The sequence below is a fragment of the Bombina bombina genome, chromosome 1 (assembly GCF_027579735.1).
Source record: "Bombina bombina isolate aBomBom1 chromosome 1, aBomBom1.pri, whole genome shotgun sequence".
NCBI classification, from domain to species: domain Eukaryota; kingdom Metazoa; phylum Chordata; class Amphibia; order Anura; family Bombinatoridae; genus Bombina; species Bombina bombina.
The window spans coordinates 561,415,134-561,433,430 of NC_069499.1; the positions used below are offsets into that span (position 1 = coordinate 561,415,134).

General features: G+C 38.1%; 1 protein-coding gene across 1 annotated transcript in view; it reads right to left on the minus strand.

The window, feature by feature from the left end:
- The window catches only part of LOC128645634 (potassium voltage-gated channel subfamily H member 8-like), a 1,117,245-nt gene that overhangs the window by 23,869 nt on the left and 1,075,079 nt on the right, over positions 1–18,297 (minus strand). Inside the window, exon 14 of the mRNA XM_053698756.1 lies at positions 8,661–8,704. Within this exon, the coding sequence (XP_053554731.1) occupies positions 8,661–8,704 (44 nt within the window). The remainder of the gene's footprint in view (positions 1–8,660; positions 8,705–18,297) is intronic.

Sequence of the window (18,297 nt, forward strand, 5' to 3'; positions counted from 1 at the left end):
GAAATTCAACAGAAGAATATTTCATCATCATACACAGTGTTAGTGGATATAATTACTTCAAAATGTAGTTATCAAGTAGAGAAGTTTGTCAATCTGTTTACTCTCCCTAGCTAGTATACAGTAGAAAAACTATAAAACAATATCAAGAGAAGAACAAAAGGATGCACTACAATGGTGCATATCAAAAAGGACAACAAAGTCTCCAAAACATATGTATAGGATACTCACAATGTGGTAAGCACTAGATCATGCAAGTCACGCCTCCTGAACACTTCCGAGCCGTTCCGATAGCTCAACAAAGGCACAAACAGCTACGTTCCTCCTCCAGGTGTAGGTCTGGGAATAGAGAAGCCTCATAAGCTTCCGAAGTGGATACAAATATGAACCAATGTTCAAAAATGAAAGTGTGCTGACAAAGGGGCCTATCTATCAAGCTCTGAATGGAGCTTGAGGGCCCGTGTTTCTAAAGACCGCTGCTCCATAACCCTGTCCGCCTGCGCTGATGAGGCGGACAGGAATCGCCACAATTCAACTTGATCGAGTACGATCGGGTTGATTGACACCTCCCTGCTGGCGGCGGCGTCTTTTGAGCTGCTGGTGCAATGCTGAATACGGAGAGCGCATTGCTCTCCGCATTCAGCAATGTCTGTCGGACCTGAACCGCACTGTCGGATCAGGTCCGACAGACATTTGATAATTCGGCCTCAATGTCTTTATATATTGAAAGACTTTAATAAAAACAAGTTAAAAATAATCACAACGTGTTTCTAAGTCTATAATGGACTGTTTCATCAGGTGAATATACATAAGCAGTCAGCACGACTGAGTGTGAGATTAGCTACACCTGTCTACACGTTCAAAAAAGTCAAATTGAGATATTGATAGGCTAGTAAACTTAAATTTGCATATGTTCCACTGATAGGTGCAATGAAACCCGTGGCCAACATATGCCCAGTGTTGAGGTTACGCCTTTCAATAATAACTACACATAAATACATCAATATAAAAAAAGAGCATGAATAAAAATCATAATAAAAATATCATAAAAAGACCAAGCTGCAGCAAGGTAAAATCTCACTAGGAGCAACCAAGTAACGGTATAGTAACAGTCCATTATAGACTGAGAAACTTGTTGTGATTATTTTTAACTTGTTTTTATTAAAGTCTTTCAATATATACAGACTTTGTCAGCACACTTTCATTTTTGAACATCGGTTCATATTTGTATCCACTTCGGAAGCTTATGAGGCTTCTCTTCTCGAGGCAACAGAAGGATTTCACTCGTTGCCTAGGATCCATCAGCTGTGCAATGTCGGTTACCTGCTTGATTCGCAGACCTACACCCGGAGGAGGAATGCATTGTGGCACCTCCTTTTGTTCTTCTCTTGATACAGCTCCCATAAGAGGACACTTTACTTTGTGCTATACAGCTTTACCAACCTTCTGGTACCATAGGAGGACTTTAATGTTTCTTGTCCATTGAGGATATCAATTCTGTCATTTTATTTCTTATATATACACCTTTCGTTTTTTGTTTGTTTCGTTCACAGGTTTGTATATTCAGAAGGAATTTTTAGTTCACTATTTTGCTTTAATTACAATTTTAGCTACATATATTTATTTAATTCAGCTATCTTGTATGATGCATTGTTCACTTTAATATGTGCATATTATATATGACTTCTGCACTTTAATACTAGCAAGGTGCACCCAGTTCATATATATTTGTATATTTATTGTAAACTATAAAACAGAACTTTCATCTAGTGTATGTGTATCCTTCATTTGTTCTGTTCATTTTTGAGCTATAGAAAATGTTGTTAGATAATGCAGAAGTGCTGGTGATTTTGCCCTTTGACAAATAAATCCCTGGTTCTGTCTACCTCTATGTCCAGACCAGTTAGTTCAAGTTATTTAGTTTTATATGTATATACAAACAAGCACTAAATCTGATAGCTAGCTTGGAGGTTGATCAGCACTAATTTAAGAAGTGTGAAAAGAAAAGGGTGGATATAGTTTTTGAGGTGTGTAAGGGTATTTAGCTTAATATCATGTTTGGGATGACTTTCCCACATATGTATGCCACAGAAGGTTTTTTAATATTACTGTACATGGTAATTTCAAGTTTTTTTTTATTGCTCTTTTATTAACGTTCTCAGTTTCACTGCCCTGAAAGTTCAGGTCAAGTTCTTGTCAGCTATTATCAGAGCTTCTCTGAGAATTCTTTGGAATTATTTAGATTATTTTCTAGAAATGGTGGAGCTGTCTCTTTCAGGAAATGTAGTTGGTATGTAAGGTTGTCTCTTATTTTCCACTTCTAGTCAAGTTGTCCACCAGTCAGCACAGCTCAGAAGAATGTGGAACATACATGGTATAGTACAGCCATACCAAGTGGAAAATACTCACAAGGTTGCAGTGAGAATATTTCCTTTATTGTAGAAATAACAGAGGCAAACAGCTGCATAGTATAGCTTCACTATGCTATTGAAAAAGCTTCTGAGATTTTTGCACTAAAGGGAAAGGGAAGTAAACCTAATCTATGTACTTCACTTGTTTTATCTATTCTTATCCAAATGAATTAGATTGACTAGATAAACAGTACAGGTGATAAGAATAGACCACAGTAGACATATTCTTCTGAATAAACCCTTTTTTGTGCATTGTAAAAAGCCAAGAAACTACACTGATACTTTTCACATGAACATGCCCTGTGTAATCTATGAGGAAACACAATGTTCATAGATACTGCAGCTTCAGCATAAATATGCTATTGCAATTAAACAAATGGTGGAAACACCATATTTGTCTGCTTATATCACTTGGAAGGATTTACCTGGGAAAGTCCCCAAGTGGTGTAAGAAAGTGTTCCTTTATCAAAAAATAGAAACCAAAGAGCTTGTTGATCCTAGAGTGAGGATCAGAAGTGATATCTATCACCAGCAGTGAAGGAGAGACTAAAACAGACTGTTAACATATGAGAAGGTCAGAGCTCTAAAGAAGCATCTACCTTATGGATTGTTTAATGCATCATCTTAGCTTATCAAGTAATAAAGGCACCTGTGCCTCTGAGGGTAAAAGATAACGTCAAAAGGAGGTTTTCATTCTACTAAAACATATAATTTTGAAGACCTGTACAGGGTGGCAGGATTGTGTTGGCTTCTAAATAAAGCTTTCAGAATAATTAGTAAGTTGTGTGTGATTCCCTTTCAGCCTACTCTTGTTTGCGGCTGCTTGGTAAATTTTTAATGGTGAGAGCTACCAGGATAAGGTAAGATAAATAGAAAAATGTAAATATCTTTGACAAATTTCATATGTAGCAATTACATCCCCCCATTTTGTTTCTACTCAGGTAGGATGTAGTTAGGAGCATTATACACACCTGAAGAACATAATTTATACTTACCTGATAAATTATTTTCTTTCCTGGCGTGGAGAGTCCATGAATCCATTCAATTACTAGTGGGAATTCAACTCCTGGCCCCCAGTTGGAGGCAAAGAACACCCCAGCAAAGCCTTAAGTATCCTCCCATTACCCACAATCCCCAGTCATTCAGCTGAGGAATTATGGAAAGAGAAGAAGACACAAAGAAGGGTATAGAGGTGCCTGAGGTTTAGAAAAATTACAAAAATAACAAAAAACTGTCTAAAAAAAAAGGGGGGTCGTGGACCCTCCATGCCAGGAAAGAAAAGAATTTATCAGGTAAGTATAAATTATGTTTTCTTTACAATAGCATGAAGAGTCCACAAATCCATTCAATTACTAGTGGGAACCAATACCAAAGCTAGAGTCCACAGAATGTAAGGGAGGAATACACAAGACAGGTGAACCTAAACAGAAGGCACCACTGCTTGAAGAACTTTCCTCTATAAATAGGTCTCAACTGAGACAAAAACATCAAATTTGGAAAATTTGGAAAAAGTATGCAATGATGACCAAGTGGCCACCTGCAAATCTGTTCCACAGAAGCATAATTTTTAAAGGCCCAAGAGGAAGCAAAAGCCCTAGTGGAGTGAACCGTATTTTTCTCTGGAGGATGCTGTCCTGCTGTCTCATAAGCCAATCGAATAACACTTCTCAACCAGAAGGAGAGAGTAGAAGAAGTGGCCTTCTGAATCCTCCGTTTACCTGAAAAGACAACAAAAAGAGCAGAAGATTGATGAAAATCTTTCGTAACCTGTAAATAAACCTTAAAGCATGCACAACATCCAGATTGTGAATAACCACTTCTTCTTAGAGGAAGGAATAGGACAAAATGAAGGAACAACAATTCATAGAACCGTCTTATCCACATATAGAGTAAAATAAGGAGAATCACACTGTAGAGCCAAAAGCTCCGAAACTCTACGGGCAGAGGAAATTGCCAGAAGAAACAAAACCTTCCAGGACAATAACTTGATAACAACAGAATGCATAGGCTCAAACGGAGCCTGCTGCAGAACTTTAAGAACCAGATTAAGACTCCAAGGAGGAGCAATTGACCTAAACACAGGCCTGATTCTAACCAAAGCCTGGACAAAAGATTGAACATCTGGCAGAATTCCCAGATGCTTCTGCAGAAGAATCGACAAAGCTGAAATCTGACCCTTTAGGGTACTGACTGATAAACCCTTCTCCAGGCCCTCCTGAAGAAAGGACAGAATACGGGGAATTCTCACCTGACTCCAAGAAAATCCCATAGATCCGCTTCAATGAAGGCATCTACGCTATACCTTATAATAAATCTTGCGAGAAACAGGCTTATGAGCCTGAAACATAGTCTCAATAACCTTCACAGAGAAACGTCTTCAGGACAAGACTAAGCATTCAATCTCCAAGCAGTCAGCTTCAGAGAGACTAAGTTTTAATAGAGGAAGGAACCTTGAAGTAGAAGATCCTTCTTTAGAGAAAATTTCCATGGGGAAATGATGACAACCTTACTAGGTCTGCAAACCAAATTCTGTGAGGCCACGCTGGAGCTAGTAGAATTACCAAAACCTGCTCCTGTTTGATACAAGCTATCACCCAAGGAAGGAGGGCAACTGGAGGAAACAGATAAATTAGACCGAAATCCCATTGCACTGCCAGGGTGTCTACCAGAGCTGTTCGAGGATCTCCTGATCTTGCTCTGTATCTTGTAAGTTTAGACAAGATGCCATCAGATCCAGTTGCGGAACTCCTAAGGGTTAACATCAAGAAAACTTCCGGATGGAGAGCCCATTCCCCTGGATGAAAGGTCTGCCTGCTCAGATAATCCGCTTCCCAGTTGTCCACCCCTGGGATATGAATGGTAGAGAGATGACAATTGTGAGCCCACTGAATAATGCGAGTCACCTCCTTCATACCTAACATCCTCTGAGTTCCTCGTTGGTGGTTGTTATACGCCAACGAAGAGATGTTGTCTGATTTAAATCTGATAAACCTGACTAAAACTCAGTTGAGGCCATACTGATAGAGCATAAAGAATTGCTCTAAAATCTAGGATATTTATAGGAAAGGCAGACTCCTCCTGAGTCAAAAAGTCCCTGAGCTCTTAGGGACCCCCAAACTGCTCCCCAGCCTAACAAGCTGGCATCTGTGGTCACAATCTCTCAAGAAGGTCTCAGGAAACAAGTGCCCTGAGACAAAAGGTCCTGGGAGATCCACCAAGACACAGACATCCTTGTCTGAGAGTCTAAAACTATCCTCTGAGAGAGATCCGAGTGGACTCTGTTCCATTGAGCATACATAACTGTAGAAGTCTCAGATGGAAGCGGGCAAATGGAATAATGTCCATAGATGCCACCATGAGACCAATTATTCCCATGCATCCAGCTACTGATGGACGAAGAGAGGACTGAAGAGAACGACAGGCCTCCAGAAGCTTGAATTTTCTGACCTCCATCAAAAAAATCTTCATAGAAACTGAGTCTAAGATAATCCCCAGAAAACATGCCCTGGTACTTGGCACCAAGGAACTTTTTCCTAGATTCACCTTCCACCCGTGAGAGCGTAGAATAGCTAGCAGAGAATCTGTATGGGATATTGCTAACTGAAAAGATGGTGCCTGGACCAAGATATCCTCCAGGTAAGAAGCCACCGCAATCACTAGAGATCTGACCACAGCCAAAAGAGCCTCTAAAGAGCCCCTAGATTCAAGGAGCATCGGTGAGGCCGAAAGGCAGGGTTACAAATTGGAAATATCAATCCAAAAAAGTGAACCTCAGGAACTTGAAATGTTCCCTGTGAATGAGGAACTAACCTACTATCTATTGGCTAAGGTAGATATAGTGCCCTCTACTCTAGCAACAGTGCGCCACAGATCTCGCACTGAATCAGCCACAGGAAACATCTTTTTAAACACAGGAGACAGGTTAAAAGGAACACCAGGCTTCTCCCATTCCTGAGATATAATGTCAGACATGCGATCTGGAACAGGAAAAACCTCCACAGATTTAGGTTTGACATCAAAAAACTCTATTCAGTTTATTAGACTTTTTAGGGGCCTCTGTAACAGTTTCAGAGATATCCAAAGTAGCTAAAATCTCCTTAAAAAGTAAACAGAGATGCTCCAGTTTAAATTTAAAATTAACCTCCTCCGAATCTATTGTACTAGGAACTGCAGATTCTGAATCAGAGCTCTCACCCTCAGAGGCTGCAGAGGAATGATCCTTTCTAGATATGAGAAAACCCCTGAACAGCATTATCTTGAGAAAAAGAAGGCTCTTATAAGGAATCATTATCCTTAGATAATAAAAACTTAATTAAGGCAAGGGGAACAGAATTGTACAGGAGGTATAACCTGGGCATCAGCAGAATAAATACATTTATCAAATGACAGAGAAAGCTTGGGATCGGCTTCCATAGTAAATAAAAAAGCCCTTTATTTTCCTTATACTCTAATTTCAGTATAATAAATTAGAATACAATTCTAAGCATAGATAAATAATTACTGAATAATTATTGAAACCAGCACCTCTACACCCCAGTCACGCTGGAGAGACTCACCCAACTGGTAACCAGGAATCCAATCCACACCAGCAGATAAAAAAATCCTGTTCTAACTGCAAATCCTAGAAAGCTGCAACCATCAGAGAGAAGAGACAGGCAGGAAAAACAATCCAATGGCAGAAAAAACACTCTGATTCCTTGAAAATCCTGGCTTCCAAACAGCCAGTACAAACAAACTGAACATCACTCGGGAAGTAACTGAGTGGTCACATGATCGCAAATTCAAAAGTAAGGTGCGGTCCAACAACTTTCTTAAAGAGGTATTACCCAAACAAAATAAAAGGTAACATTTGTGCAAAAAAAATCACTATAGTCAAAATGAAAAAGCATTCACATGACAGAACAGTGCACTGAACTGCTGCACAAAAACAATAACTGAGAGGTCACATGATCGCAAATTCAAAAGTAAGGTGCGGTCCAACAACTTTCTTAAAGAGATATTACCCAAACAAAATAAAAGGTAACATTTGTGCAAAAAAATCACTATAGTCAAAATGAAAAAGCCTTCACATGACAGAACAATGCCCTGAACTGCTGCACAATAAATCCCCAACCTTTAAAAGGGATATTCAGTCTTATAAGGATCCACCTTGTTCACTAAGTATCCTTTTTTAAAAAAAATTAAAATAAGGAACTCCTAAGTGCTGCATCCTTCTCACCTATAAGGTAAAAGCACTTACCTGTGGATCCGCTGTAGGGCAGGTACAGCAAACAGGTGTGACAGAATCCTCACTGACATAGACCCATAGATAAAGAAAAAACAAAGTAACCAACCTTGGTTTTCTATGTAGGGGTAGCAAAAATGTTGGAAGGTAAGCAAAGACCACCTCGCCGTCTTCTAACTGCTAAAAGCCACCATTATTCTTACTAAAGAGAATTACATAGACACAGCATAACCACAATCCTTGCTTGTAGGGAAAAGTACCCATTAAAGGATTAACAACTTTGTAATACCTTCTTCGCACATCACCTACATTGTTACGCAGGCAAAGAATGACTGGGGATTGTGGGTAATAAGAGGATACTTAAGGCTTTGCTGGGGTGTTTTTTGCATCCACCCGGTGGCCAGGAGTTGAATTCTCACTAGTAATTGAATGGATTCGTGGACTCTCCATGCCATTGGAAATAATGGTGAGGATTTAAAGTTTTGGTTTTATGTCCTGTTTAGTAAACCAGTCTTTATTGATGACTGCTACTTAGGTAACTAACCCAAGTTATGACAAATATAGTAAGCATGATTTAATTCTAGCAAGAACACAATTTTTATTTTTTTGCTGATTTAAAAACAAACATTGTCTGAAAAAAAACAATGAAATCAACTGTAAACTGCGATTTTCCAACTTTTGTCCACAGAATCTTCTACGAGGGCAGACTTTTTAGGATGTCTGAACTACAGCACAAGATGTCTAAATCCTCCTCAGTTATTGTGGTTATTCAAAATAATTTGGAAAAAATCCACCTACTGGCGTTGCATAACCCTGCCATAAACAATAGATTTTAATACTATCTGCAAGATACTCTCCTTTTACTAATTTTCCAAATTTATATATCTAGTACATATTTTTATTCTGGCAAAAGTGCAGTTGGTTTGTATGCAGGTTGATAAATCAGTCCTATATGGCAACAAAGGCTTTAGCTATAATTTCTAAGAAAGTCAAATGCACTGAAAAAAAGAAAATATAGGGTGTCCTACCTCTTGATTTAACTTCACAATGCTTTTCCTCGTTTCTATATTTTCTGCTGTAAGAATGGGAAAAAATAGTTATTTATACAGTACTATCAAATTTACATGCAAGCCAAACGTCATACATAGAATTTCAATAACTGACTTTAAAATGTTTTCCTATATAGTTCTATATAGGTAGCTTTAAAATTGGCTATATGCTTTTACAATGATTTGATTATACATATATATTCTTGATATCATTCAGAATTGCTAGTTTTATAGTCTTTTCCCTGTTAAATTGTGAGTGGGGGAGCTAACTATATTTTGCGGCTCTTTGCACCCAACAGAAATAGCGTGTGTATTACAAGTTCAAAGTAAGCGCGTTTGCTTGAGTGCCATCTAATTTAATGTGCATTAGGTTAGCGCAACTTCAGAGCTCTGGTTAACTGTTACGCAAGAAAAAAAGGGGCACAAAACACATAAGGATTTATAAAGAATATTTTTTGCAACTTCTTTGAAATTTGTCTTTTTTTCATAAAAAGAAGAGTTTTCTTTATCTTTTATATATACGAACCACCTTAAGAAGGATTTAAAAAATACCTAAGTAGGTTTATAATCCCAAGGAGTCGGAAGCTGTTTTGTTTGAGAATACTACCTTAAAGACTATTCCTCCTTAAGAAATAATTAGGACCCACAACATTCAACCAATGGAATACCAGCAGCAGGTTTTTAAACTTGGTTAACAGGAACAGCTACTATCTTAAAAAAGCCGACTATTATGGGTGAAACGCATAGAAGCTGAGCTGTTGTCCTGCGTTTATTTTTTTCCACTAGGTACCTAGTGACCCACGCGTGACACACGCTAAGAGCGGGCTGTTTCGTTTTATCAAGTATTGGACTGCAAACATTATAGCTCCCGGGTCCTCTTTCGGCAATTACATGCACCGGAACTGTGAGTTTCAACCTAGAAACAGAAGCCGCTACTTGGAGGAAGAGGGGTGAGTGAGATTGCTCCAACTGTCTCCAGAAAGCAAGCAATGTTCCAATTTCTATCAGGTTGCTAACCGGAGAGCACTTGGATCCGGTGTGATCTAATATAAGACGGATATAAGAAGGATATATTTATCTCCCTAACGGAGTAATTCTGTATCACGTAAAACTAGGAGCATACAATACAATCTTCACTCAGCTATGTATTTGCTACCTTGTGGCCATATTAACACTCTGATGATGTTTGTGGCAATATCTCTTGTCTGAAGTTACGGACATTTTTTTGTTTTGGAAGTTATCTTTACTCAGCGGAATATCTGCTACATTGTGGCCATACTAATATTCTTGAAATTTGTGATAATATCTCCTGTCTGAGTTTACGGACATTTTTTATTTGGAAGCCTAATTGTTTCCTTGTGTCAGGGTTTTTCCCTGTTCTGTTTGCCATGTGCTGCTGGCAGCCATTTTACTCACCTCTCTTCCTGACTATGGTGCATTGTGGGGGATGTTGCTCATTTCCTGCACTTCCTTTTATGGCAGGACTGGTGTGCATCATCCATGTGAGACAGGATACAGTCTCAGAATTGTGATGTCATCGTTTATTATTTAAAGGGCCTCTGTTCAGTATGCTTTGCCTTTGCATTGTCTCAGACCTGTTTGTGAGAGCTCCTGTGTATTACCTGGCTGCCTGACGTCCTTCCTGGTTCCTGATCCCTGGCTTGTTCCTAACTCTGCTGTTTTCCTTGTTCCTGATTCCGACTCATCTGACTATACGCTTTGGCTCCTGACTCTGCTCGTCTGATTTCCAGCTCTGGTTTTGACTCCTGGCTTGTTATTTGACTTGTGTACTTTTTATTATTTTTTGCTATTAATAAAGGTGTGATTATTTTTGCACTTCTCGTCTCATTCCTGGCACCCTGACACCTTGGAACAAAAGTTGAGGACACGTTCATTACAGAAAGTATTCTTGGATTTTTCATCTATTTTTGCCATATATTTTTCTCTTAAGGTGGTATAATTTATAGTGCATTTTTAATAATTTTGAAAAAAAAAATATTCTATATTTTTACTTACTAATTTTTTATATTTGTTACGCTTGTTTTTGTATATTTTGTTTATGAATATTTTGTAATTTGTATTTTAGAACATAGGGAGACGTCCCTTATATTAAATATTGTATAGATGTCAGATAAACATTTGAATATTAGGAATTTTATTTTTGCAATTAAGTTTCTTACATTTATTATATACATGTTGACTAGATGTCCAAATAATAAATGTGTTTGTTACTTCTAGCTTTTTAGCGCCCTCTTGTTTATTCCTTTTTGTAATTTTCTCCATGTTCCACTTTTAGGGAGGTGGTTTAGGAGTGGCAAGTTTTAACTTTAGGCTCAGCGCTTAGTTTAAATCTCTCTCAGCCAGATTACAAGTTTTGCGTTATGAGTGAAAAAGCATCGTTATGGGCCATTTTCCCTACCGCTGCTATTACGAGTCTTGTCAGAATAGCTGTACCGCACACTTTTTTGGCCGTCATGCAACGTCAGTACTGCACTTTTAAAAAAGTCCTTTTTCAATGGGACTTCCATAGCGCCGGTATTACGAGTTTTGCAGTGAAGCCAAAAAGTGAGCGGTACAACCTATACCGACAAGATTCGTACCGCCATCTAAAGTCAGTAGTTATGAGTGTTACGTTACAAAGCTGTAGCATAAAACTCATAACTAAAGTGTTAAAAAGTACACTAACACCCATAAACTACCTATTAACCCCTAAATCGAGGTCCTCCCGCATTGCAAACACTAAAATAAAATCCTATTGGCTGATCCAATCAGCCAATAGGATGAAAGTTCAATCCTATTGGTTGATTGCAACAGCCAATAGGATTTTCCCCATTAATTCCTATTGGCTGATAGAATTCTATCAGCCAATTGGAATGTAAGGAACACCATCTTAGATGACGTCATTTAAAGGGAAACTTCATTCTTCAGCAGCCATCAGAAGAAGAGGATGCTCCGTGCCGGATGTCTTGAAGATGGACCCGCTCCACGCCGGATGAATGAAGATAGAAGAAGCCGTCTGGCTGAAGACTTCTGCCCGCTTGGATGAAGATTTCTGCAGGCTTCAATGAGGACTTCTGCTGCCTGAATGAGAATGGATGTCCGGTCTTCAAAAACTGTAAGTGGATCGTCGGGGGTTAGTGTTTTTTTAAGGGTTTATTGGGTGGGTTTTATTTTTAGTTTAGGGTTTTGGGCAATGTAAAAGAGCTAAATGCCCTTTTAAGGGCAATGCCCATCGAAATGCCCTTTTCAGGGCAATGGGGAACTAAGGTTTATTTAGATAGGGTTTTATTTGGGGGGTTGGTTGGCTGGGTGGTGGGTTTTACTGTTGGGGTTGTTTGTATTTTTTTTTTACAGGTAAAAAAGCTGATTTATTTGGGGCAATGCCCCGCAAAAGGCCCTTTTAAGGGCCATTGGCATTTTAGTGTAGGCTAGGGTTTGTTTGTTTTTTGGGGGGGCTTTTTTATTTTGATAGGGCTATTAGATTAGGAGTAATTCATTTTTATTTTTGATCATTTCTTTTTTATTTTGTGTAATTTAGTGTTTATTTTTTGTAATTTAGATAAATGTATTTTGTTAATTTAATTTATTTAATTTTATTTTAACCCTTTGAGTGCTAATGACGGCTCAGAGCCGTCATGAGCACTCTCCCACCTTGAGGGAGATCTGGGGGCTCCTTACTGCTCCTACCCCAGCGATCGTGCCTGTAGAGTGACAGGCATTGCCGGGGATTCACGTGATGCGCGGTGACGTCACGCGCAATTACGTGATGACCTCACCGCGCAACTTTATTTATACTTAACAATGTTAAGAATAGAAGGAGGGGGCATGCTGCTTAGAAGCCTGTATCTCAGGCATCTAAGCAGCTACAGACCCCCAAGACCCATTGTTGGAAAGGTAATCGCCTAACCTTTCCAACAGTGTAAGTCTTGGGGGTCTGTAAAAATAAAAATAAAAGTTAAAAAAAAATGTTTTCAAAAATTTAAATAATAATATTAATAAAAAAAATATTAGCACCCAGGTGGGAAATGGCTTAGCAGCCAAAGGGTTAATGTTAGGTTTTAGTGTAAGGCAGGTTAGGTTTTATTTTTAAGGTAAATTTGTATTTATTTTAACTAGGTAGCTAGTAAATAGTTAATAACTATTTTTTAACTAGTCTACCTAGTTAAAATAAATACAAACTTACCTGTGAAATAAAAATAAAACCTAAGATAGCTACAATGTAACTATTAATTATTTTGTAGCTAGCTTAGGGTTTATTTTACAGGTAAGTATTTAGATTTAAATAGGAATTACAGGTGGCCCTCGTTTTACAACGGTTCAATTTACACCATTTCAGAATAACAACCTTTTTTTCCAGTCATGTGACTGCTATTGAAAAGCATTGAGAAGCAGTGCATTTATTAAAATAGCCAGTAGGTGGAGCTGTCCGCTTGTGTTGCAGCAAAGCCAAGCAAGTTGAAATTAATCAGTTTAACCAGACCTGTGCTATCGAGCAGATTTCAAAGGAACAAGATCTTCCTGTCTATAACTCAGTCCAGATTGGAATGCATAGAAAGAACTGTTTGCAGAAAAATGCAAGTGAAGTCTGTGTTATGTGATTATTTTATTAGGTTTATAATGCTGTTTAGAAATTGTTTTTGTTCATTTAACTTAGTTTAATTATATATTTTGTGTTGTGTGATTATCTTATTAGGTTTATAATGCTGTCTAGCATTTAAAGTCTTCATTTCAAAGCTTTAAAAATAATGTATTAGGTGTTACTTGTGACAATTTTGAGAGGGGCCTGGAACCTATCTCCCTCACTTCCCATTGACTTACATTATAAACTGGGTTTCAATTTACAACGGTTTCGATTTACAACCATTCCTTCTGGAACCTAACCCCGGCGTAAACTGAGGGCTACCTGTATTTAGTTATTAATAGTAAGTTTTATTTAGAATTATTTTAATTATATTAAAGTTAGGGGGTGTTAGGGTTACGTTAGGGAGAGGGTTACGTTAGGGGTTAATATATTTATTTAGTGTTAGTGATGTGGGAGGCCAGAGGTTTAGGGGTTAATAACTTTAGTATAGTGGCGGCAGCAGATTAGGGGTTAATAAATTTATGTAGGTGGTGGCGACATTGGGGCGGCAGATTAGGGGTTAATAAGTGCAATGTAGGTGTCGGCGATGTTGGGGGCAGCAGATTAGGGGTGTTTAGAATCAGGGTTTATGTTAGGGTGTTAGGTTTAAATATACATTTTTTTCCCCATAGACATCAATGAGGCTGCAATTGCAGTTGTTAGGCTTTTTTTTAGCCGGCTCTCCCCATTGATGTCTATGGGGAAATCGTGCACAAGCATGTCAAAACACCGCTCGTATTTGGGTGAGGTATGGAGCTCAACGCAACTATATCGTCCGCACAAGCCATTTTTTTACAAACCTGTAATAGCAGCGCTATGAAAGATGAGCAGTGAAAATAACTTGCAAGTTATTAGCGAGCCAGCCATAACGCAAAACTCGTAATTTGGCTGTTTGTCTTTAAAACAGTGGCACAAAACACATAAAAAATGTAGAAATACAGTTACAATAATAATAACACTGTCTGATAAAAAATATTAAAACAAATTGCTTTAAAAAGTTATAAGTTATAAAGGCTCAAAGATATGAGGTCTCAGGTGTTAGAAAAAAAAAAAAAAGTCTGCAAAGGGCTTAAAAATAGAGATACATACATACATATTTTTATTTGTGTGTACGTATGCATTTAAGTATTTATGTGCTTTACTGTATATGTACTGGACATATTTCACATTCCAATGTTCTTCACTTACAGGATAATGCCTTTTTATTGTAAATACATATATCTATATATACCTGTATATCTACTCCTATAGATATATAGGTATTAATATGTATTTTACATGAACAGTATCAGATATATATAGCAATAAACATTTAATAATAAAAGGTACATTATTCTCTATGTGAAGAACATAGTAATGTAAAATATGTGTAATGTGCATCAGGGTTTGCAACTAACACAGTTGGGTTAGTGCACATGAAGAATTACTATCTTCAATGCGCGTTATTGAAATATTAAATATTAAAAAATATATATATATATATATATTATACACTAGGCAATAACCCTGCCTAAAGGGCAGTCTATGTTTAAAAAATACAAACCCCCAAGCTAAAGTTACAAAAAATAAAAAAGTTAAATTACAGAAAAAAAATAAACCTGAAATAATACCCCTATAAAAATAAAAAATCCCCCCAAAAATAAAAACACCCCCTAATCTAATACTAAAAGGGCCTTCTGTAGGGCATTGCCCTAAGTTAAACAGCTCTTTTACTTACAAAACCCCCCCACCAAACCCCTCAAAATAAAAAAACTGAACTACCCATTGAATGGGCATAGCCCTTAAAAGGGCAATCAGCTTTTTCCAGCCCAAAAAACCCTAATCTAAAAAAAAGCCACACCCAAAAAAAAAAAGTTTAAGACTAAGCCCCAAATAGGTACTCACTGTTCCTGAAGTCCGGCGGAGAAGGTCTTCTTCCAGGCGGCTCCATCATCTTCTATCTTCATCCGGAACGCGAAGGTGGCACGGAGCAGAAGTGCGAACCTGTCCTCCCTGATGCGTGGACCTTCAGCGGCAGTCCTCAACGGCAGCAGTCCAGGACCATGGCAGCGTGGAAGCTCCTCTTCATCCGATGTCCGTCATACACTGAAGATTGCATGCAAGGTACCGCATTCAATTTGGGGTACTTTGCATTCCTATTGGCTGAAATTTTAAAAACAGCGAATAGGATTAGAGCTACTGAAATCCTATTGATTGTTCAAATTAGCCAATAAGATTTCAGTAGCTCTCATCCTATTGGCTGATTTCAAAATTTCAGCCAATAGGAATGCAAGGTACCCCAATAAATATGGGGTACCTTGCATTTAATCTTCAGTGTACGACAGGCAATCGCATGAAGAGGAGCCTCCACACCGATGAGGACCACCGCCGTTGAGGAGCGCCGCTGAGGATCCAAGCATTGGGGAAGCCAGCTCCGCACCTCCGCTCCGCGACGCCTTTGCTCCAGATGAAGATAGAAGATGATGGAACCGCCTGGAAGAACACCTTCTCCACCGAACTTTAGGAACGGTGAGTACCTATTTGGGGCTTAGTTTTAGTATTTTATTTTTTATTTTTTTTCAACATTAGGGATTTAATGAGCTTGAAAAAGAGCTGATTTCCCTTTTAAGGGCAATGCCCATACAAATGCCCCTTTAGGGGTAATGGGTAGTTTCAGGTTTTTTATTGTTATTTTTTTTTATTTTGGGGTGTTTGGTGGGTGGGGGGGTTTTACTGTTAGGGAGGATTTAGTAATTTTTAAAAGTAAAAGAGCTGTTTAACTTAGGGCAATGACCCTACAAAAGGCAATTTTAAGGGCTAATGGTAGTTTAGATTAGGGGATGTTTTTACTTTGGGGGGCTTTTTTATTTTCATAGGGATTAGGTATAATTTCTTTTATTTTTTATGATAATTTTGTTTATTTTTTGTGTAATGTTAGACTTTTTTATTTTTTGTAATTTAATGTTAGGATTTTTCATTTTAATTGTAATGTATTAGTAATTGGGGTTAATTTAGGGGGGTTAGGTTAGGGGGCTTAGTAATTAAATTATGGCTAGATTACGAGTTTTGCGTTATGAGTAAAAAAGCAGCGTTATGGGTAATAACGCTGCTTTTTCACTACCGCTGCTATTATGAATCTTGTAGGTACAGCTGTCCCGCACACTTTTTTGGCCATACTGCAAATTTTTTGTAAAGTATTTTTTCAATGAGACTTCTATTGCGCCAATATTACAAGCTTTTTTTTGGAGGCCAAAAAGTGAGCGGTACAGCCTATCCTGCAAGATTCGTAACGCATTCTAAAGTCAGTAGTTATGAGTTTTACGCTACAAAGCTGTAGCATAAAACTCATAACTAAAGTGTTAAAAAGTACACTAACACCCATAAATTACCTATTAACCCCTAAACTGAGGCCCTCCCGCATCGCAAACACTGAAATAAAATTATTAACCCCTAAACCACTGCACTACCGCATCGTAAACACTAGTTAAATATTATTAACCCCTAATCTGCCGCCCCTAACATCACCGCCACCTACCTACATTTATTAACCCTTAATCTGCCGCCCCCAACGTCGCCGCCACTATACTAAATTTATTAACCCCTAACCCTAACACCCCCTAATTTAAATATAATTAAAATAAATCTAAATAAAAATTCCTATCATTACCTAAATTATTCCTATTTAAAACTAAATACTTACCTATGAAATAAACCCTAAGCTAGCTACAATATAACTAATAGTTACATTGTAGATAGTATAGGGTTTATTTTTATTCCACAGGCAAGTTTGTATTTATTTTAACTAGGTAGACTAGTTAGTAAACAGTTATTAACTATTTACTAACTACCTAGCTAAAATAAATACAAATTTACTTGTAAAATTAAACCTAACCTGAGTTACACCTAACATTACACAATTAAATAAATTACATAAATTAAATACAATTACCTAAATTACAACCCCCCCACTAAATTACACAAAATAAAAAACATATTATCAGATATTTAAACTAATTACACCTAATCTAATAGCCCTATCAAAATAAAAAAGCCCCCCCAAATAAAAAAACCCTAGCCTAAACTAAACTACAAATAGCCCTTAAAAAGGCCTTTTGCGGGGCATTGCCCCAAAGAAATCAGCTCTTTTACCTGTAAAAAAAATACAAACAACCCACCCAACAGTAAAACCCACCACTCACACAATCAACCCCCCCAATTAAATAATAACTAAAAAAACCTAAGCTCCCCAAATAAATTTAGTATAGTGGCGGCGACGTTGGGGGCGGCAGATTAGGGGTTAATAAATGTAGGTAGGTGGCGGTGATGTTAGGGACGGCAGATTAGGGGTTAATAAGATTTAACTAGTGTTTGCGATGCGGGAGTGCGGGGTTTAGGGTTTAATATTTTTATTATAGTGGCGGCGACATTGGGGGTGGCAGATTAGGCGTTAATAAGTGTAGGTAGTTTGCAGCGACATTGGGGACGGGAGATTAGGGGTTAATAAGTGTAAGATAAAGGGTGTTTAGAATCGGGGTTCATATTAGGGTGTTAGGAGTAAACATAAATTTAGTTTCCCCATAGGAATCAATGGGGCTGCGTTACGGAGCTTTACGCTGCTTTTTTGCAGGTGTTAGACTTTTTTTCAGCCGGCTCTCCCCATTGATGTCTATGGGGAAATCGTGCATGAGCACGTACAACCAGCTCACTGCTGACTTAAGCAGTGCTGGTATTGGAGTGCGGTATGGAGCACAATTTTGCTCCACTCTCACTTCTTGCCTAATAACGCCGGGTTTAGGAAAACCTGCAATACCAGCGCTGTAGGGAAGTGAGCGGTGACAATAACGTGCAAGTTATCACCGCACTCATAACGCAAAACTCGTAATCTAGCCATTAGTTATTTGTGTTGTGGGGGGGTTGGCGGTATAGGGGTTAATATATTCATTAGGTTTATTGCGATGTGGGGGTTTGGCGGTTTAGGGGTTAATAGGTTATTTAGGTTTCTTGCAATGTGGGGAG